The sequence below is a fragment of the Micropterus salmoides genome, unplaced genomic scaffold (genome assembly GCF_014851395.1).
Source record: "Micropterus salmoides isolate LMB-PRFRI ecotype aquatic unplaced genomic scaffold, ASM1485139v1 Ms_hic_scaffold_2, whole genome shotgun sequence".
NCBI classification, from domain to species: Eukaryota; Metazoa; Chordata; class Actinopteri; order Centrarchiformes; family Centrarchidae; genus Micropterus; species Micropterus salmoides.
In genome coordinates, this window is record NW_024041150.1 from 33,961,712 (window position 1) to 33,983,794 (window position 22,083).

General features: G+C 39.9%; 1 protein-coding gene across 4 annotated transcripts in view; it reads right to left on the bottom strand.

The window, feature by feature from the left end:
• Positions 1-628: 628 nt before the first annotated feature.
• The window catches only part of col4a6 (collagen, type IV, alpha 6), a 116,568-nt gene continuing 95,113 nt past the window's right edge, over positions 629-22,083 (bottom strand). For all 4 annotated transcript variants that reach the window (XM_038731704.1, XM_038731703.1, XM_038731701.1 and 1 more), the window contains 23 exons: positions 20,686-20,754; positions 19,952-20,059; positions 19,117-19,335; positions 18,731-18,886; positions 16,071-16,241; positions 15,842-15,985; positions 15,607-15,729; positions 14,061-14,242; positions 13,910-13,973; positions 13,757-13,831; positions 9,943-10,050; positions 9,733-9,840; positions 9,549-9,620; positions 7,997-8,116; positions 7,784-7,900; positions 7,533-7,694; positions 7,348-7,446; positions 7,003-7,152; positions 6,272-6,388; positions 5,220-5,411; positions 4,699-4,870; positions 4,455-4,569; positions 629-3,901 (listed from right to left, as the gene is read on the bottom strand). In XM_038731704.1, the coding sequence (XP_038587632.1) occupies positions 3,641-3,901; positions 4,455-4,569; positions 4,699-4,870; positions 5,220-5,411; positions 6,272-6,388; positions 7,003-7,152; positions 7,348-7,446; positions 7,533-7,694; positions 7,784-7,900; positions 7,997-8,116; positions 9,549-9,620; positions 9,733-9,840; positions 9,943-10,050; positions 13,757-13,831; positions 13,910-13,973; positions 14,061-14,242; positions 15,607-15,729; positions 15,842-15,985; positions 16,071-16,241; positions 18,731-18,886; positions 19,117-19,335; positions 19,952-20,059; positions 20,686-20,754 (3,104 nt within the window). In that variant the 3' untranslated portion in view covers positions 629-3,640. The remainder of the gene's footprint in view (positions 3,902-4,454; positions 4,570-4,698; positions 4,871-5,219; positions 5,412-6,271; positions 6,389-7,002; positions 7,153-7,347; positions 7,447-7,532; positions 7,695-7,783; positions 7,901-7,996; positions 8,117-9,548; positions 9,621-9,732; positions 9,841-9,942; positions 10,051-13,756; positions 13,832-13,909; positions 13,974-14,060; positions 14,243-15,606; positions 15,730-15,841; positions 15,986-16,070; positions 16,242-18,730; positions 18,887-19,116; positions 19,336-19,951; positions 20,060-20,685; positions 20,755-22,083) is intronic.

The following is a 22,083-nucleotide window of genomic DNA, read 5'->3' on the forward strand; positions in this document are numbered from 1 at the left end:
CCTTTCAATTTAATTGAAAAAACAAAAAACAAAATCTGTCATTAAACCCTCAAAATCAGCCCAACATATTGTTAATTATACATATATTAATCTAGGTTAACATAGCAACCTTTACTTCTGTCTGGTCTGCAGCCTACACACAGTAGGTAATAGTTTGTTGTCATAGAAAAGGTACAATTAGAGGGAATGAAATTATGGTAAGTCAAAAATTACTTTTATGTCAGTTTCAAATTGCTGTCACAAAATTATGACTTATGACAAAGTCCAAACTTTGACTTACAATCTCTTGACTTTCCATCAGTTTTTCTATTTCCATCATTGCTAAGATTTCATTTTCATTAATTTTTTACTCCGATGGTGTTTGCCAAACTTTTCTAGACCACGGGACCCCTAAAAAGGAACATTTTCACCATGGCACCGGAGCCACCCAACCCTCAGTGTAACAGGTATATACTGCATGTACACAGCTTATCGTCTTTAAGAATTGGATTTGATAACATCTTATATCATCATTTATTTTACATAAATACTTTAAAAGAAAATAATGACATTTTTTTCCAATAGCTTCCGTGTAGTCAATACCACAAATATATTACCACACTGGACAAATAGGACACAGCTGTTCATATTGGATTATCGTGCATCTTTTATTTTTATTTCCAGTGGAGACATGTTGGTATTGAGTCCTCACTCATGCATCACGCAAAAGACCAGCTAATGTATTATCAACAGCAGGGTATTGAATGCCTATTAACTTTAAAATTACATTTCAAAGGTTTTTCCAGCGTTGCAAGATTAGTGACATTAACCAGTTAATGGTGACATGCATCCGTTTCCTTCCAAAGCATGGTAATAAAAAAAAATCATGCCAAGTTCAACGTCTGATATCTGATAACTGCTTGATTGTACAACAACGCAATAAAATCAGTATCAAGCTACAAGGTGTTAATGGTTTTAATTTGGTTTTGCCAAGCACACAGCAATCTGATCTCAAACATTATCTTTACACTGACGAAAGCAAAAAAAAACAACACATGTAATATTCTCAGTGGAGGTTACATGTACGAAACAAACATTCACAGAACAAAATGCTGCTACCATGAAAATACTGAACTGCTTCTTTTTAATGTGTAATAATTCTACATTATAAATTCTCAGTTAGTTTAGAGACTTTATTTCAAAGTGTGTGAGCACAGAAATACACATTACAGTAACAGACATGTTTTTACCATTTCTTTTTTGTTTTGGATCCTCTTTGAGGAAAACTGCATTTCTTTTCTGTCACTCCAGTCATTTACAGTATGTTGATGCATAAAACATTTGCACTCTCAGTTTTGAACAAGGGGGGTAAAGACCAAACAGATAATAAAAACAGGTGTTGCGTCTATTAAATCATCAGTGGCAAATATATTTTCCATATAAAACATATTCCTCAAGGCATTTTTTTCTCCATAATAATAAATGTACATATCATTATCTTCCCATTCCCTCCCATCTCACACGGTAGTCATAGTGGTTACAAGTCACCCAGTAGCTTTCACTGTCCAGAGAATAGTCTGATGTTAACCAGTTTCACTTAATCCAGATTACATTTCAAACCAAAGTCAATATAAAAAAACATAAATTCTGATCTTACATGTCTTTGTGTCCTTACTGCAACTCTGTATTCATCAGTCATACATCCACATTTACTGGCAGAAAATTAGCAAATTCGTCCTCTTTCTTACCCGAGGACAGAGAAAAGACACATAGACTGGAAAAAAATATAAAATAAAATAAAGAGTGACCATCAATATAGACTTTTACTCTAACATACTTTGCTGGAAAATACAGTAAGCACTATGTACAGCAATAACTAACACACGTTCAGAAAGTATGTATTTGGTTTCCTGTTGCAAGTTTTAATGTGAATGAAAGGATTTTTCTATGATTTAAAAAAAACATTTTGGTCACACAATAGAGATAAAAGCATGTGAAGGTGAGAGATGTAGAGGAAATATGCCCCTTTGATTTGACTTCTTTGTTGCTCTAACCCATGTGAGTTCATATCAGTGCAATATTTATGAATGGGTGAGTTAGCTGTCGCAGAGGTTGTGTTTAAGTTTATAAGGAAAACTGCTTAACCTTTTTTATTGCATGCAGTTTAATGCAGACTAAATGTTGCCTTTCAAGTCAACTGTCAGGGTATTGTAGCACCATAGAGTCATGTAGTGAAATGTACAGAGATCACAGGCATATGAAACATGAAAAATGCATAGTAAAGTTTTTTTATTCTTAACTCAAGGTCCACTTACAAGCAGATGGACGTTGCTCATAAAACCAATCCTAAAAGCTCTAATCTTCCTCAGGGTCAAGAATTAACCTTACGCTGTCAGATGAGTTCCTAAATTCCCGGCTGTCATTGGTTTAAAATTATTTCTATAAGCTATAAAAATCATATTGTATAGGATTATAACTTGCTTGAAATAATAAAAATACATTAAAGTGAACCATTAATTGCCTTTGTTTGTTGGTTATGTTATCTGCTTTAACAAGTTGCTGTTGGTCCAGTATCTGAAGTTAAGTATAAGCCCACCAGTAACTTACTTGTGAATTTATTTGTGTTGTTTTTCTTTCTTTCTATTTCATTCCTCAATTTTTTAACACATTTTGGTGCTTTTATTTAAAAAAACTCATTTTATTCTTTATCACTTTCTCTTAATTGTGTTTTGTTATGTTATACATACTTCGTGCGACTAGGAAATTGTCCCTTAAATGCATGAAAACGGACAGCAACAACAACAATATTACAACTTTCTAAAAACAATATAGCGCTTTACTCCACCTCAAGCAAGTGTCAACTCTAAGCAGCTTGATTTCAATGAAATGAATGATTACCAGCGGAGTCATTCCAGCAAAATCACCAGTTTCCAGCGGGTACAGCTGTGGTGGCAGCTTTTAACGTAACATAACTGCAGTTAAAGTGATTGTAGCCGGCAGTAAATACAAATGAAGCAATGTTTTAAGGCGGCCGTTTGACTAAAAATGTCTAATTTGAACCAGAACCAGCTGATGTTACCATCTGCTTCAGTTAGATCAGTTCAGACAAGAATGTTAAGACTTTAGACTCACCAACTGAATCAACCGTAGCGTGAGTGTAGAGTGTAGTGTAGAGTGTAGTGTAGAGTGTAGTGTAGAGTGTAGTGTAGAGTGAGTTTACTGTCTGAATGAACTCATCTGAGGCAGACGCCCAGGCCTGATGTTATAAGTGGTGTAGTGCTATCCAAAAGGGGGCGGCACTCTCCGAGGTAGCCGAGAATGATTCTCGCCCAGAACCGAAACGAGAAAACGGACACAAAATAAACACAAAGAACATAAACAATAGCACCATTGTCAGTGATAATCTAGAGAAGAGCACACTGGAGCCCTTCTCTTTTCATTTCCTACCTCCAACTTATTTTCATTCATTCCTAAAGCGGATCAAAAATTCTAAAAACGATGCTGTTCGACTTGATTCAGAAACCAGTGAAGCAGGAGAGGGGCTCATTTTCAGTCACATGTTCTTGTTTTTATAGATTTCTTTATCAACGCCTCTTTTTTTCCTTTTCCTTTGAGGTGTTAATGTATCTCCTCGTGTCTCCCTCCCTCCATTCACCTCCTACTACAAGAGCTTGCTGCAGACTTGACAGCGGCTGACTTTGGAGCGCTCCTCTCCTTCCTTCAAGGTCTCCTGTTCTGGTGAATACACAAACTCCTTGTTGGGATCCACAGTGGTGAGCCAGAAGCTGTACTTATTGGCGAAGTAGTGGCAGGTGCCCTTGGCCCCGTTGCACTCAATGAATGGCGTTGCACGGAAATCCTCCAAGCAGGAGCCGGGAGACACCAGGGACTGACCACCGCCCTCAGCGCCAGCTGCTGTGTGCTGCAGAGAAGATTTCAAGGCCTTTAAATCTTTATTTATTCTATACTGACAGCTGATGCTGCGGCAGGAAAGCAAAATGCATCACTTCCTGTTTGCTGAACATTTTTACACTTTAAAAGCTTTCAAAAACTGGGTGAAGTTCAAATTAAACTTACAAATTATCTAACAAATATTCCACTGAGAGATTTATTTCATCAATCATTCATTTGATCTAGCTATTCTATTATCTATTTTGATCAGTGGACTCTTCCACAATTGTGGAGAATGTAACTGATCTAACGATGTGTAGTATGTCCATAACGACAAACGTTTAAACATTTATTTCAATTCACGATCTAAGCAGTTTAGAACTAGCTAAAGTGGGCGATCTGGTGGGCTTTAAGAGGTTTTATTTATCCATAGCAATTTCTGTTAAAACAATGCCAGGCCTCTAATCAAACCTGCGTTTATTTGTCAAAACATGTTCCCACACCAGGCCAGTAAACGGGGAAGGTGGCAGTTTGGGACTCGGCTATTAATTGAAGTTTTACGGTATTTCTAGTTTTGAGGTTACCATGAGGAAGGAGTATCCTATCCAGAGACTCCTCCAGCCGGGTGGACAGTTGGGGATGGTCGTGTCCTGGCTGTGGACTGCCACGGCCAGAGATGGAGCCTCACACACAGAACACCTGGATCGTTCGTACAAGAGGGGAAGAGCTTGATTAAATATACGTATGGTATCAAAGGCCTGAATGTGTGCAGTTTGGGTTTATTGTGAAGAAGCAGCAGTTCACTGAGCCAGAAATGGCGTACATTACCTGCTGATGTAAGGTCGTATCTGCCCGTCGGCCACAGGCATCATGGGTATGGATGCAGTTGTGGAGAGCCAATAGGATTTGTCGTTGCGGCTGGCGTAGTAGCAGATCTCGTTAGGGGAGCAGTAGAGGAAGGGGATGGTGCTGAACCTGGGGAGGCACGAACCTGGCTGACCTGGAGAGACAGAAAAAGAGAGAGAGAAAAGATTTAATACACTTCCTGATAGGGATAGGGATTTGTAGTTTTGGTGTGCTAAGATCGTATTTATTCAGTTTAAACAACTTTCTGTGGAATTTCTGTCCTTCAACACACATTTCACAGCCTCAAGCTGCAGCTAGATATTTGTGTTAGATATCTCCTTTCAAAATGAGCTGTCTTATTGTTTTGGGTAACTTGTGTGACTGTTTCCATTGTGGAAAGTGATGGGCAGACAGCATGTAGCTGTGCCAGAGCTTGTATCATTGCTTCAGCAGTTTCACCTTAACAACATGTTATCGACTGATTATTTAATGTGTTTCCATACCGAGATCCTGGTTGTGTGCCTTTTCCTGTCCCTCCACGTACAGCAGACTGTATCCGTCCCACAGCTTGGCCATGCCCTGAGGACACATGGGGACCTGGGAGTCCTGGCTGTGCGTCACCAGAGTGTAGCCGATGCCTTGACTGCGGCCGGTGCTGCCGGGATTGCCGGGACGACCGACTGCACCAGGGGAACCTAGAGAATAGGAAACGAGAAATTCAGGCAGATGTTTGAATCGAGAGAAAGTTTGAGTGTTGCTGTCAGTGGGTGTCTGTAGTGTTTAGTTTTGCTGTTAATTTTACCATAGTAGTAGTCCAGGAGTTAGTTCCTACCTCCAACTTATTTTCATTAATTCCTAAAGCGGATCAAAAATTCTAAAAACGATGCTGTTCGACTTGATTCAGAAACCAGTGAAGCAGGAGAGGGGCACATGTTCTTGTTTTTATAGATTTCTTTATCAATGCCTCTTTTTTTCCTTTTCCTCTGAGGTGTTAATGTATCTCCTCGACACAAAGCAGATTTCACAAACTGCAAGAACTGTAATAATAATAGTAATAATACAACTTTGGACTTATACTCAAAGACACTTCACAAGTTAAAAGTAAAACTGTAGACTTAGTGTGTCCAGAATGTATGACATAAATAGTAAATCTTTTCAAATTTACAACACAAATTTTAGAATTATGAAGCCATTTTTAGAAAATGCTCTGTTGGACCTGTAACTTACTGATTTCATGATATTACTAAATTTTCCAGAATGTAATGTCATGTCTCTATTATTGGTTTAAAATTTAAAAATAAACATGTAACCATGACATTCATATGAGAACGTTATGCTATCTAATGTAAGTCAGATTCCTTCTACTATTATTAGAATTGTTATAAAATAAAACATTAGCCTGACAGGTGAATATGTAATAATGTGAGGCTACAATTCAACATAAACCGGTTTTATTATGTTTTCAACCATCTTTAGAGAAAAAACTGTTTCTTCAGGATCTTGTAAATAAGCCTAATCTTTGACCAAAAAAACAACACTACTGAAGACTACTGACCTTGATTTCCAGTGGGTCCAAGGAACCCTGGGGGTCCGGGGTCCCCGATGGGTCCGGGCAGACCAGAAGGGCCAGTCCTGCCAAGTTTACCCACAGGGCCAGGGCGACCCTTAGGACCTGCAGAAGGACAGTATTTAAACGGGTCTGACCAAAGGTGCAGACAGCCATTGGTTTTCATTTCTTTCTCTCTGCACTGTCAAGCACTGCAGAATTAAATTACTTTACTTAATTACGACTGTCATATACACATTATATATATATTCATATGGGGTAAATATCCTGTATGTATATGAGACGCCAGTAAAGGAATAGTTTTGGGAAATATGCTTCTTTCTTGTTGAGAGTAAAATGAGATGATTGATACCACACTGATGTCTTTCTGTTAAAGATCAGGACAGGGCCAGAACACAGTAAGCTTAGCTTAGCATAAACACTGAAAGCAGCCATCCTGGCTCCATCCAAAGGTAACAGAATCAGCATATCAGCATCTCTACTTAACACATTATTTCTCATTTGTATATGTCTTGGACATCCCGGAGTCTTTGCAGATATTTCTTTTTCCCTTTGGACAGAGCTCCTCCTTGTTTTCAGCCTTTATGCAAAGTTAAGCTAACAAATTTAAATGGGTTCGTATTTGTGGTTGATGGTGAAAAACAAAATACAACAGCTGTAACTCAGTGTTTTCAACATAGCAAAGATCATTTAAAAGACTGGACAGATTAACTACACACCTGGACGTCCAGGCAGTCCAGGCTGACCGGGCTCTCCAGGGGCAGCAAGGGTTCCACTTCGACCGGGAAAGCCCGGGTCTCCGCGGGTTGCAGGATCTGGTGGAAGTGGGGGATTCGAGACTCCAGGGAGACCCTTACGACCAGGAGATCCTGGAGAGGAAGGGGAAGAGATAGAAGGATGGAGGGAAAACACATGATGAATGTGTGAGTGGGAAAATAAGAGGGAATAGTTGTGGAAGGAAGGGTGAAAGTGAAGGATGAGGCACGAGAGAGAAGACAGATTCAGTGTAATAAGCAGAATTAATTTCCTGTACCATTACAATCCATTTATGAAAGGCCTCCTACCTCGTGGTCCCTTGACTCCTTTGTTTCCATAATAACCAGAGTCACCAGGGAAACCCTTGCGACCAGGACCTCCACTGTAGCCAGTATCACCTCGTCCTCCTAATAAGCAAAAATACTGTTTAGGAACAGACATTTTTGTTTCATGTCATCTTTTTGTTTAAAGCCTGTATAGAGCTCCACTTCACCTTTCAACCCTGGGCTGCCGGGGAATCCGGTGCCTCCATTGCCTCCTGGTTCTCCTTTCCTGCCGGGGGAGCCAGGGAAGCCTGGGAGCCCGGCGTCACCTCTGTCTCCCTGGATTGTCCCTGGACCAGGCGGCCCGGGGGGACCTGGAGGACCTTGAAAACCTGGAGGAGAGAGGAGAGGTTTAGTAGGAGGAAAGGAGAAGGTAGGGAAGGAAACAGGAAAAGAAAGTGGAGTGAGGAAATGTATTTACCATACTCTCCATCCAGTCCAGGGAGGCCAGGGTCTCCCACAGGTCCGGGAATATTTGACCCCACAGGGCGACCAGGAGGTCCAGGCCGACCAGGGAACCCTGTGAGTCCAGGAGGACCTGACACATACACAAAAATAAACCAGCAGTCATTATTTTGATGTTATTTTATTTATATTGATTCGCAGTTTCTAATTTCTTTGAAGTCTATCTCACCCAAATCTCCTCTCTCTCCCTTCGGTCCTGGGAAGCCTGGGCTTCCTGGGTAAGAGACGCCTCGCTCTCCCTTCAGCCCTGAAATACCAGGAGAGCCTGGGGCACCTCCTAAGCTCACACCTGGAAGCAAATACAACAAAAAAGCAGTTAATCAACATCTTTAAACTTCTGCACTTAGAAAGTTTGTTTCACTGCTTTCACAGTTTTTTTAGTTACATAATTTTGTCTGTCACAGAATCTTTCTGTTTGTCTTTTTGTTGTATCATAGCTTTGGCTTTTCCTAATTGTTTCAGGGAATTTCTCCATGTTGCAGTTTATCAAAACTCTGTAGCACCCTGTTGTCTGCCTTTGTACTGTTAAACAATCCGTTAGATTTTCCTGTAAATCTGACGCACTGACAGGTTAAACATTTTGCATTTTAGACACCAGGAGAGGTTTGCACGACTTTTGTCAATGTGACTTTGTTTTCGGGAATTTACTAATGTCTAATATGCTGTCAATGTGTAAAAATAGTAATGTGCTCCTTGTATTTACATGACACTATAATTTTAATGCTGGTTATATCTCTCCCAACACATTCTCACTCCCAACTTGTCACGTATGGACGCTTGGTCAGGACCCCTTGGCGTCACTTTTTAAAGCCCTGGACACTCCTTTCCTGACAATCTTTTGGATGTTTAGGGCTCTACAGTCAAGTTAGCATAAATATGTCCAGTTAGACTCCAGGGAGACTTTCAAATAAAGCTTGTGGTTAATGTGATCAAATGTTGCAATTTGGCTAGGTTTAGTCACTAAAAACTATTTAGTTAGGTTTAGGAAAACGTCATGGTTAAAGATAAAAATAACCACCAAAATTACACTACAGGGCTTCCCCCAGTGCGATGAACCATGACGCTAAGCAGCTCCCCAATGCGTTACAAACTGCCGTGAAAGGGTCTTAACCATGCGGCCCTAAGTATATGACAACTTGGGATGAGAAGCAGTCTGCCACCACTTTGAAAACTCAAATGAATAAAAACACGTTATGTATCAATTAGATTAGTCTCACATACTTTCCACCATTAAGGTAATTTTCAAATATGACTCCCTGACGAAAAAATAACCAGGTACAACAGAGAATACAAGAGATACTCAAAGAGGGGTGGGTGGTAAATGGTTAAATGATGTATATGTACTCTCAAAGTTATTGAAACATTTAAATGTAAGATCAGAATTTTTAGCTGCCCAAACTAACAATAACGAGGATCAGATTGTTTGTGTGTGAAAACCCCATTTTGTTTTAGAGACACTGTGGTCAGACAGCCTTGAGCAAGTACATGTTTTACAGCCTATAGTTACTATAAACATGCTTGACCACTTCATCACATGATCATGTCCATCAGCTTTGTTTGAAATGGATCAGTTCTTCAGAATTCCTTCCAGAGTCATTCAATAGTCCACATAAACTGCCCAGATCATGGAAAACATAAAAACACCCATCTGTAAAAACAACAAAAAACAACAACAAAAGAAACCACATAAACAGCATTATCAGACTCTGTGAGGTCCTTACCTGGGTTTCCAGGGATGCCTTTAGGTCCAGCAAGGCCATTAAGTCCATCCAGACCAGGGGATCCAGGCAAACCTGCAGAAACACAGCAGAGTGAGTGTTTGTCAGCAGCCTCTGCTTCCCTGTTGTGTTACATCAACTCATTTGGAAACACAGAGCAAACGTGCATTAGAAATATTTCTCTCACCTATGGCTCCAGGACCTCCAGGATTTCCATTCTGACCAGACGGCCCATCCTGTCCTCTTCTTCCTGGATAGCCGGGCTGGCCCTTTGGCCCTGGGAAACCAGGGGAGCCTGCAGAGCGGATGAGGAACATATGTTAGATACTGTGACTCTGGTGCGTTGACGGAAATAAATACAAATTCATCTGTGGGTCTTAATAGAGGTCTCTCTCACCCATTATTCCAGGACGTCCTCCTTCACCAATAGCCCCCTTCGCTCCAGGGAAACCTGGACCCCCCGGAAAGCCGCTGTCACCGGGGGCGCCATCATTGCCACGACGACCTGAGGGGAGACAATCAATCTGGTAGGTAAGACATCCTTTTGTGAAGATGTTTCAAAACTTGCAGAGATCACCTCAAAACCTTTGAATATCAAGATTGGAAATTACATTTTCAGAAACGTTTCCACTGTTGAAGGCATCTCCAAAATTTCTATGGTAGTAAGTGATACTGTGTATTTATTACTTTGGGTAAGTGGGTAAAACAGAAACGGTAGTCTGGTAGAACAGGGGATGTAATAAAATGTATTACACGCAGTGTTGGGAGTAACACGTTACAAAAGTAACACAATTACAGTAATGTATTGCTTTTCGCAGTAACGTAGTAAATCAACCCAAAAATGTTAAAAATGTAATATTATACCCGTTACAATCTCAGTAACTCATGTTACAACCCATTTTAACCCTAAATTAAGTGGTGTTTTTTTTATAATTCACCAACACCGAGAAACATTTCCAGATAAACAAGTAAAGAGTAAAATTATCTCCTCTTGCGGGAATCCGATGGTGGAGATTGTAGGCAGGGTGCACACTACGGGGGAGCTCTGCTCCTCGTAACAAGACAATAGCTCCCCTAATGGATGTGTAAATGCTATGTGTTTGTGCTTTAATGATTTAGACTGCTGTCAGTTCATCCTGACCGATCCTGTCGGAGTGTCGGGGATTCAAATAATTAGTGATGTTATGCTGCTGTACCTCGTGCGTAAATGCGCATAGCATCTTTCTTAATTTCATTTCATTTCATTTATTTCGGTTTGGTCATTTACAGATCATTCAATCAAATCATTCAAAACATAAAAACTATAGATGACCAGGCTAATATCGGTTATTAGAATACCTCCATCAATTTTGCCAACGTCATTTGAAAATATATTATCAATTAATGTTGCTGATACTGTTGTTATTCTTGTTGGCTTTGCTATTACTGGAAATAATGTACTATTATAAAAGGCATTAATAAATTCTGTGGTCTTCTTATGTCCCCCTGGATTAAGCAGGTCAACATTAAAGTCACCACAGACAATATTTGTCTTATTTCCATTTGAATTGAACATGTTCCCTACAAATTCATTAAAAATATCCAATGATGAACCAGGTGTTCTATATATACAACAAAAAATTATATTCTTTTGTTTTTCCATACGAATCTCAACAGTAACACACTAATATATTTTCAATAGTGATTGACCTACTAGCCATTATATTACATTGCAGACTTGAGTCCACATAAAGAGCAACTCCACCTCCTCTCCTATCTTTTCTATTCATTACAAACATTTGATAACCCTCTAATTCTACCTCTGCTAATTTATCTTCGTCCAACCATGTTTCAGAAACAGCTACAACACTAAATTTTGGAAACAGGTTCAAATAATCTTTGATTTTTGAAAAGTTACTCCACAAACTTCTATTATTTAAATGTATTACAGAAAAGGCATGTTTCATATTCACTCCTCTCTTGAACTCTTCTTCCGTATAATAGTGACAATTTGGCTGACTACACAAATATTTGTCCGGATCAATATCTCTTTCAACGTCATACTTACTATAATTTATATCATCTATCTCAACACCTAGATGTAATATATTGTCATCATCAATATTACATAATGCCATTTCTAAAAAATAGAATAATGTAACTTAAACAAACATAAACTAAACTAAATACTCTACAAGTCCGTACAATAGTCCTCATGTCCAACAACAAAAGAAGTAAATCTTCATAAAGTTCATCACCCATTTTCAAAGAAAATTGTAATCGTCTTATCCTGAAGAGTAGTCTGATCGACGACATTGGATAGGTGTCTCATACAGTTTTCAATTAAAGTTACTTAAACTGGTCCAAGTCTTTTGTTTCCCTTACCGTGATCACCTTTGATTCTTCTGGCAACCCATTTGTACGAACAAAAACACGACCATTTCTGGTCCATGTCGCCTGTATCTTCTTTTGTTTCCATAAACTCCTCGCTTGTCTTGCAATATCTGCATTCTTTCTGGTAAGGTGTTCGTTGATGTACACTCCACTTCCCCTTAGCTTGCATGCTTGTCGCAGTAAGTCATCCTTGCGCTGAATGAGAAGACCATTCATCCTATCCTATTTTGGAATCAACTTGCCCAACACTGATTATACGTATACGTATAAATTTTAGTCCAGATAGAAGAATAAAAACCAAGACACATGTCAACTCATACTGACATATTTCTGGATGCTTTTTTATTCTTTGTTGTTATATAAAATGTGAATATAAAAGTAGTAAAAGTTAATTAGGTCACATTTTTGATTTAGTCCTGTGTCAAATGTCCTTGTTAGTTTTTATCATATTTAGTTGTCTAATTTAATTTCTTGTCAATGAAAGCCATTACTATTTTAGTCGGTGAAAAACACAGTTTAGTCATCAGATTATTTTGAACATTTCAGTCAATCTAGTCTAGTCAAAAACTATTTTTATTTGTAACTTTAGTCAAATGTATCTTCTCTGATTAAAAACACAGGTTGTATGATCCACAACATGCAACACAGCCTATATAAAGTAACACCGCTGCCTTACTAAGTCACTTTTGTTAAGCTATCTCCATTTCTATGTTGTGAGTCTTAATGTGTCTCACCAGGTTTATGGTATTCTAAACAGCTATTTTACAGCTACATTGCTTCCCTTCTGATAAAGCCATGTATTCAGGTATACTGTCAGCCTCATAGTCACCTCGCTTCTTCCTCTAAAGCCCTGTTGTTGTCATTGTCATTCAACTTGCTTTCTGTAAAAAGCAACAGATGCGCTCTCATTAATCTGTGCAGCCGTCTGTCTGCATATTTGCACTGGCTTCTTGTGTCAAGGACATTTGACACAGGACTAAATCACGTATGAAGCTGATTCGTGAGTCTCAGCTGCGTCTCACGGGCAAAACCAAAACACGTGTAACAGAAAGGTTGATGCCAAACAGAAAAGGCACTGAATAAATATATTTATCAACATTTTGCAACCCAAGCTGAGCAGATTGTTTCTGTTTGTAACGTAGTTTGTAGCGACGGCCCACATTTCCTATAATGCAGTGCTGGACTGAGTCGCTGCTGTTTTATGCTCTAAAACGCAAATGTGTCTGTTCAGTCCATTCTGTGTTTATGTTAGTAGGTTATTATTCATTTTTGTGCTGGTTTATAGTTTCAACTAGGTGCCTGATACATTACTTGTTTAGTTACTGTGGTGTATACTGTGCCCTTATATGGATTGGAGCTTTAGATTGCAGACTCTGACCCTTATATGGTATTTAGCAGATACCTAAACATGTCCTATGTAAGCTGTGTTGGATGTACAGAGAGACAGAGTGGTCATCGGGCTGGGTCACTCTCCAAGCTGCTGCAGAGCTTGTAATTGATGCTCCTTACTCCTTGATGTAATAAACTTTTATGATCAAGAACAGTGTCAAGCGGATTTCTTCTCAACACATCATCGCAGCATTATTGTTCGGACACCACATTACACTTCACATACCTAAAGAAGAGAAATTTTGGTGCCGTTTAATTTTTTAACTACATCTTAGTCTTGTTTTTTATTGTCAACAATAAATGAACATATTAAGTCATAGTTTCTGTTAACGAAATTAACAGTAGTGATGATTGATGGGTTGATGGGTTTTAAGGAGCAGCTGCTGGTCATTCCTGAGGAAACACTATTATATTCAGATAAGAGGCGGTTGGTTTTACAAAAGTCTTACCTGGGAAGCCGGAATCTCCTGGCTGGCCTTTAGCTCCTGGAGCTCCAGGATAACCAAACGTCTCTCCGGGTTGACCTGAGGAACAAATCATGTGACTCAGTGCACTGACTCACGTCTTAAAGGACATGTGTGTGGCCTCATATTTACACTCACCTTTGCTACCAGGCCGACCAAATTCTCCAGGATTGCCAGGGAAACCAGGTGCACCATCATCACCCTGAAGGGAGCCATGAGAACGTGAATCTCACTGGCTGAACTCGCTGCATGTTTGTGTCTGTAACTGTGTGTGTGGGTGTTTTCTTACCCTTGGTCCAGTCATGCCGGGGAATCCCATGATTCCAGGTTCCCCCTTTGACCCTGGGAAGCCTGAAGCTCCTGGTCGTCCAGAAAACCCAGGCTCTCCCGGCTGTCCTTTACTTTGCTCGGGGAAACCAGGAAGTCCAGGCACACCCTGCCTACCAGGCAGACCCGGCAGACCTTTGTCACCTGAAAGCAGGCATAGAGTCGGGGTTACAGGTGCAACATGGAGGGAAATCAACTCATTGGAAACTGACGATTTGTAGATTGTAGATTGTACTAATTTAAGGTACTTTTACTTCACTGTAGAACTTTTTACTTAGACTCCACTACATTTATCCGACAGGTACAGTTACTACTGATCTTGTACATAAAATCACCTTAACAATTATGTTGACTTATTATAAATTAAACTTCCTAACAGTATATAAATTTGTGCTATAACTGTAGGGTAATGTGTAATAACTGTATTATTTATTTTATTTTACATGTTACCATATTTTATATTAAAATATCAATTTCATAGTTTCCATGTGACTTCACACTCCAATGAAAACGCTCCATTGGAGGACAAAAAAGACGTTATTTTCTGCTGCCTGCCGACCAATATGCAAGTGATACACTGTTACTATGAGTTTGTTACTTTTTGTGTTGTCAAAATGCTGGATGGTTGTTTTTTCTTTCGGATTTATTAATCAAGGCGACAAGCCTGAGCTATGTTAGGTGAGGGATTGCCCAGAAGGTAAAAGTAAACATTACTTTGAGCAGCGGCAGGGACCTGGCGGTTTTTAACGGTAGAAATGCGGCAGTGGATGCGGATCGGATATGTCCAACACTTGAAGTTTGTGTTCATAACTTTCTTTTTCTTAAGTTGAAAGGTGATCCTAATAGAATTTGACTGCTTTTTGTCTCTACGGTGTGAGCCGCTATGGTGGTCTGTTGTTTTGCACTCCATATGTTGTAGGTGTAGAAAGAAGGAACTTAAAATTTAATTTCATTATGCAGCCTTGTACCTTGTGTAGTTAGTAGATTAGATTAGATTAACAAACAATTCATTTATGAAGAACTTGATCATTATGTGGTTTGTGTTTATGAAGTATTACGGTCACTATACACAAATCAGTCTTAGTAGCAACCTCCAGCATTGAGACCGAATTAATTAGTAATTTCCCCTTCTTAAGCGTGGTGTCCTGAGGTGAATTATTGTTAGTTAAATTCTGTTATTTAGTATAAATACTTATTATTTCAGATAGCAGAAGTTGAGTGCCATCAATCTTCTGCCCCTTTGAGGCATATTCATTAACGTTATTGCTGCCTTTATTAAATGGTATTAATGCTACACATACAATTTTTTTTTTTAGAATCTCTCTGAATGATTTAGAGTTGGCCAGGAGCTCATAACATAGAGGGTGAATTTAATTTGTCCTTTGATACTAAACGTAATACATTTTTTTGTTGGGCTGCACAATATCATGTTTTACACATGCAGTCTGTGTCTCAGCTGTCAAGAGTCAAACAATAAACAACACACACACACACAGAAGTAGTGTTACCTCTGGGTCCGGAGAAGCCAGGAAAGCCGTTGGTTCCGGGAGTTCCGGGTTGTCCTTTCTCCACAATTTCAAAGGAAACAAAAGGAGAAGGCGGGCCGCGGGGACCGGTTTCTCCTCTCTCACCTACAGTAAAACCACATGAATGTCAGTGTGACTCGCAGGCTGTAGATTACTCTCCTTGTTACGCTGCCATCAAAAAACAGCAGTTGTAAGCAGCCTGTTCTGGACACTTGACCTTTCTGGCCGGAGAATCCAGATCCGCCTGGGAATCCGTCTCTTCCAGGCTCTCCAGCCAGTCCTTTCCCTCCAAGAAACCCTGGGCTTCCAGTACGACCTGGTAGTCCTGGAAAACCCATTAGTCCTGGCAAACCTCTCTCACCTGTGGAAAGACACAGATAATCAAAATGTTGCTGTCACTCTATGGAGATGTTAGAAGTAACCTGTAATGATAAACAGTGGCCTACCCTTCCTTCCTGGGATTCCTGGGACTCCCTCTCTTGTTCCCGGTCCTGGAAGTCCAGGAGGGCCTCTAGGCCCTGGTGATCCAGTGGTGCCAGGCAGTCCTGGGGTTCCCTTCATTCCAGCAGGCCCCGGGAAACCTGGGTCTCCTCTTTCTCCCTTGCGACCAGGGAAACCTGGTGGTGGACGGATGATGACGGGACAGATGATGGATGATGAGATGGGCAAAAGAAAGACGGAGAGAGATTTAGTCAGACACTGGTCGTAATCTGCATTTCAAATGGAAATGTGGGAAAGATATATCTAGAAATTTCACTTCATTCAAATCAACCTCTGAAAGCCAACAAATATAAACTTACCTTTTTTTTTTTTACATAATAAATTAACTTACCTCCAACTCAGTAATCAAGTTTATTAATATATGTGAAACAAGAGCAATTCATCAGTGTTTTCTATTCTGAATACACACACCCGACACACACAATTTGGCAAAAAAGTAGAGAATGTAAACACACATGTTCCATTACATCGTTTCATTGGCTGCAATTGCACTTAGATTGATGATGTCACTCAACAAGATACAGAAATGGCGTGGCTATGTTTAAACATTTGCTAGATTAAATCTGTCATTACACAGCACTATGCCATTAAAATATATAAGAAACTCAAGTGCAATTCCAGACTGAATTAGCAAGGCTCAATTGCCAAAGTCCTACATTACAGCATACTACCCACTACTGTTTACATTCTTAAAAAGACAACCCATTTTCAACACGGCCATGCAGCATAATTTAAACTGTCACAACTTGTCACAAAACGCATAGACGAGTTGAATATAAAAAGTCCTTTTAAGAGTGTCAACAATGCCTCTACGGTCATCGATGCAGCGACACTGTTAAATAGCATTTGCGCCACACAAGCCTATTGCAAACAACGCAATAAACACATCTAGGACAGATTACGCTTCAAGCCTGTAATTGATCTACGAGGGTTAGTACGGCTGCAAAAATAAAACCAAACATCAGCAGTCGCATCTCTTGAGAGAACTTTCTGTTTCTGAATCTCTCACAGCTAAAATGTCCATCTTTAATTGAGTAATTTTTGTTTTATATCAAAGTCCTTTAGTTGGGTGTGATACATTTACTTCCATCAAGTCACTTAAATATATACTTTAAAACCCGTTTTTGACTGAGGGTGCTTTGCAATTGGAGAGAGCACAACAAGGATAAGCACCTGGCGAGTTTACATTCAGTTCACTATTCTGACTAGTATTACTACTAGTATAGTTGGCAGCCAAAGGCCATTTGTTGTTGTTGAAAATCACAGCTGTAAGATAAAGAACAATCAAACATGAACACGAGGATAGTTCGGCAGTTTGCTGCTCAAAAATTGTTGCTAGTACTCGAATCTCATTTTTCCACAAGTGCATGAACTAATCACGAAGAAACAAGGTCAAGAATGAACTTTCAATGTCAACTTCTACATAAACATGGACGAGGAGTCCTTTAAGTGCACGGAGAAGACGAAAATTTTATCTACATTTCTTAACAACCGGGCGACTCCATCTGATGAGGAAGATAAAGGTGCAAATACGATCAAAAGGACATCATGAAATATTAAAACTATTCCAAAGTCTAGTAGTCTCTGCTCACAAAGGCTTGTTAATGTCACTCTGACAAACAAATCTCTCTCCTTTATGTTCACTGTGATGGGTTACCGATCTTGTGCAAGTCTCTGCAAATTATTTTCATAGCATATGGCAAGGATCTGAAACTAATTAAGGAAATGCTGGAATTATTTACAAAGTATGAGTGATTGTATTTTTGAAAAAATATGCAAAACCAAGTCACTCATCGCTAGATACCAGATAATAATGAGGTAATTCACTTGATTCAAGGATTTAATGTTTTTTAATGAAAACATTGATATATTCCCTTCATTTGCTTTCAAAAGAATATAGTCACACCATAAGACTGACTCCAAGATTCATCAGATTATAGAGATGGACATTTTTTTGCTGTACAAGTGAGAAAAGGAGAGCAGGCAAAATTTTTTAGGAGCATTCCAGTTAAAGTGTTCAGTCTAATGCATGAATAGCGGGAGGACGGAGGGATGGAAGCAAAGGATGGATTATAGAGGAATGATGTATAGATGGATGTTGGAGAGAGTGTCTCACCTTGGCAGCCTATAGCGAATGACCCAACACCAAGAAAAGGATGGAGGGATGAGAGGATGGATGGATAAGAGGTGTGTAGGAAGGCAGGGAAGAAAGGAGGAAGGAACACAAGACAAAGAGAAATACAAAACAGGGGAAGAAGACATTCCTTTTGTTGATGCAAAGTTTAAATAGACAACAAGAACAAAACAGGCAACTGTGGTGTCTGATTCGTATATTGAGGATTATGAATATACAGTGAAAAAAAGGGGAGGAATGAACCAGTGCTGGTAACAGTGAAGAGATGGGAAGTGAAAGACAACAGCCACGATGGAACAAAATAATATATTTTTTAATCTTTTACTCTAAATCAAGCTATAAACAACTCTACTTAAACATACATTTAATCTTGCAAATATAGAACACAGAGTCAAAAACTTCTAAAATTACAACAAAATTAAACAGAGGTCTGGTTAGTCATGGACAGGGTTGCTGAATCTTTTCCCTCACCTGGTGATCCGCTCAGTCCCTGGTTGCCAGGAGCTCCAGGCCGACCGGGAATGCCAGGCCGATCAGATGGAGGTCCAGGAGGGCCGGTAACACCAGGATTACCGTTGACTCCGCTCTCTCCCTTCAGTCCAGGAACACCGAAACGTCCATCAACACCTGACAGAGGAAGAAAAATGTTCAGGTATAAGTGTTTCTGTTTTTACTTATACTACTACTACTACAGTTCTTCTGTTACCACTACCGCAACGATCATTTTAGAGGATGTAGCTTGAGAGAGTTTCTTCTGTTATTAAGCCTACTCTCATTGATATAAATGGGGTGGAATAAATAATAGAAACACCTGATTTAAGGGTATAACACTGTGCGTCTCCCTGTCTCAGACCCACCAGGTAATCCAGGTCCTCCTGGTGTCCCGGGCTGGCCCTTGTCTCCCGGTGCCCCTGGTAAACCGTCCTGTCCTGGTCTTCCAGGTGTGGCTCCCAGTACCTCTCCAGGCTGGCCCTTGGCTCCAGGACGCCCTGGAACACCATCCTTCCCCCTGACTCCGTCAAAGCTCTGTCCTGGAACACCTCGAAGTCCAGGGTCTCCTCTGGGTCCAGGGAAACCTGCATGGAGGAGGGGTGGAGGAAACGGTAGAGATGATTAAGGAAGTCAAAGGCACTTTATTTGTGTATGTCCTGACAGTGAGGAACTGAAACTCTGTCAGTTAAAGAGCAATTAATGTCCAGCTACGGATCAGTGAGAGGGAGAAGTTGGCCGTCAGAGCTTTTTGCTCCACCACAATTTGTGAAGAACCCTGTGAATCTGTTCATATCTGGTCTGCTCTGTGCAGGAGAATGGACATGGAGTAACAACTGGAGGTCTTGTGATTGGAAATTTACTCTGAAAAAGCCCACAAATATTATTCTACCCAGTATTGTGAATGTTTCATCTGCAAATGCCATCTGGAATCACTGTAACGACGACATCATAAATGTGTCTCTGGATCACCAGTGTGACATTAACAATCTTCGGTCAATAAATCTACAGTCCAAGTTTTTGAAACAGCAATTAATTCTGTAAATACTAATCCCACCTGTCACGTTAGCTCATTTCCACCCAGATAACGTCCCCTTCACTTGTTGTGGTTGCTTCAACCTACATCTGATTACTCACAGTGAGTCCTGTCCCTGATTCTAACGTGGATTACAAATACAGAGGCAGGCCACCATGCATGTTTACCTTGTGGTCCAGGCTGGCCTCCAAAACCGGGGTCTCCTCGCTCTCCTTTGGCTCCGTCAAACCCTGCACGCCCAGGGATTCCTGGGAAACCTGGCTGACCTTTAGGACCTGACAGGTGCAGACAGTTATGACTTACATTACGAGTATCATTCATTTTGTTAAAACTGCATTTTTATGACTTTAAGGTAGTAATAAGTAGTTTTTCTTTATATAGATTAATGTCTAATTTCTGCTGCTATATGGTAGTAACTGGGTGAAATTAGTTCACAAAAGCTTTTATATTTGCTGGTCTAAAAATCCCTCTGGTGCACAGGAAGTGGTGAGTTTTATGTGTCCAGTTGTTCAAAGAAGACGGGGAATAGCCTGAAATTATCTATAGAAAATCACATTTTTACAATAGAATGCAATAAACAAAAAGTTTCATGTTATTTTACAGTTACAATATGTTTCCAGTTGCATACACTGAACATTTTAAGAGTCATCGTATCATTTTAATAACCATTTTTAGCAATATATCAAGCTAAATTCTAAAGCAATCGACTAAACCTTGGAGACCTTGCATTTTGAGTCTTGAAGAAGTAGAAATTAAAGAAATAAAAAAAAAAAGCTGAATAATGCAAAATTCTATTTTAACAGAAACACATTTGAAGCGCAGTGAATATCTTTTAAAATAAGATGAGACAACAACAAGAATCAATTAGTGCATCACACATAAGAAGCAGTGTAAAACGTACCTGGTTGTCCAGGTAAACCAGATAACCCGGGGTCTCCGTCCTCACGGACGATGCACGGTAGCAGTTGGCCTGGTAGCAGTCACATACATGTTAGCAATCATAGTTTTACTAACAAAACAGTGAACACTTAGACACACGGTGGCTGCATATTCCTTCTATATAAGATGACTAGATAACAACACACTTCTCTTGCTAAGTCCTTCCAGACCTGGACCAAAAACATTTGTTTGGTTCCATTTATCTAACAGCACAGGACATTAACTTAAAGACTTTTATTTTTGTAACTAAATAATCTCATGTAACATTTCAATTGTCCAGTTAGGATAGAGTGTCACAGAGATTGAGCATGATACATGGTGTTGTATGTGGTTGGAGAACAGTAGAAGTTGGCCCAGGTCTGGATCACACATGCAGTACATATACACAAAAACAGAGTAATGCTATATCTAAGCTAGTGCTTCATTATGCTAAGCTATTGAGGACCAGCAAAAGCAAGTACATGCTCAATAATATTGAGAATACTTTGCACAATATTTCTTTAAATCACATCATCATTTATTTTACCAATTAGCCAGTAAAGTCTTGTGATTGTCTTTCGCAACGTTGATTGTCTGTCGCCTCCAATCATGCCAATACTGCTTTCAAGTAAAAGACGTTCATCTCAGTTTAATCATGAGAATTATTGTGTGTTGTAGGTTGAATGTCGTTAGTAGCAAATTCATCATACGAAGGTCAGTTCAAATCAGAAGATGATGACCAAAATAATTAGAAAAGCGAAAAGATGTAAATTCAGTTTTGCGTTTGGGGATCAGTTCTATTATTTCCACTGGATCCCTACCGCCCCAACCCTCACTGATTAAAAGCACTTAGCAGAGGCAGGGCTTGAAAACATGCGGCAGGTTGCAGCAGCTTTGACTGGAGGAAGAGGAGAGTGTGGCGAGCTGCGCCTGTCCAGTAACTGGGCAGCTACCTGAAACTCGACCGCCAATCATCGACCGACTCTGCCCGAGTGGAATCCCTGAGACGCAGGGAGCGAGAGGCTTCCATCGGCTCCATCATGAACAAATGATTGACGGTGAGCCAACTGTTCAAAATGCAAGACTACATTTCCCAGATTTACTTTCTTTCTGGGGACACATAATAAAAAACTATGTGGAAAAGATGATTAACTGAATAAAGTAGCACAGATTATTTCCCTCTAATGATGTCTATAACGTTGTTTCCGGTCCGGTCAGCATCCGAATACAAATACATCTTGCCACTAGTTGGTATTTAATTGGCTTGTAATGTCCTGCTTCTGTAAGCAGTCCGCAGTTTGCTCGAGGGATCTAGTTTCTGAATCCACCAGTGGCTGGGCTGCCTCAAACTAAAGCTACAGATTCTGTGCCGGCTCGTTAC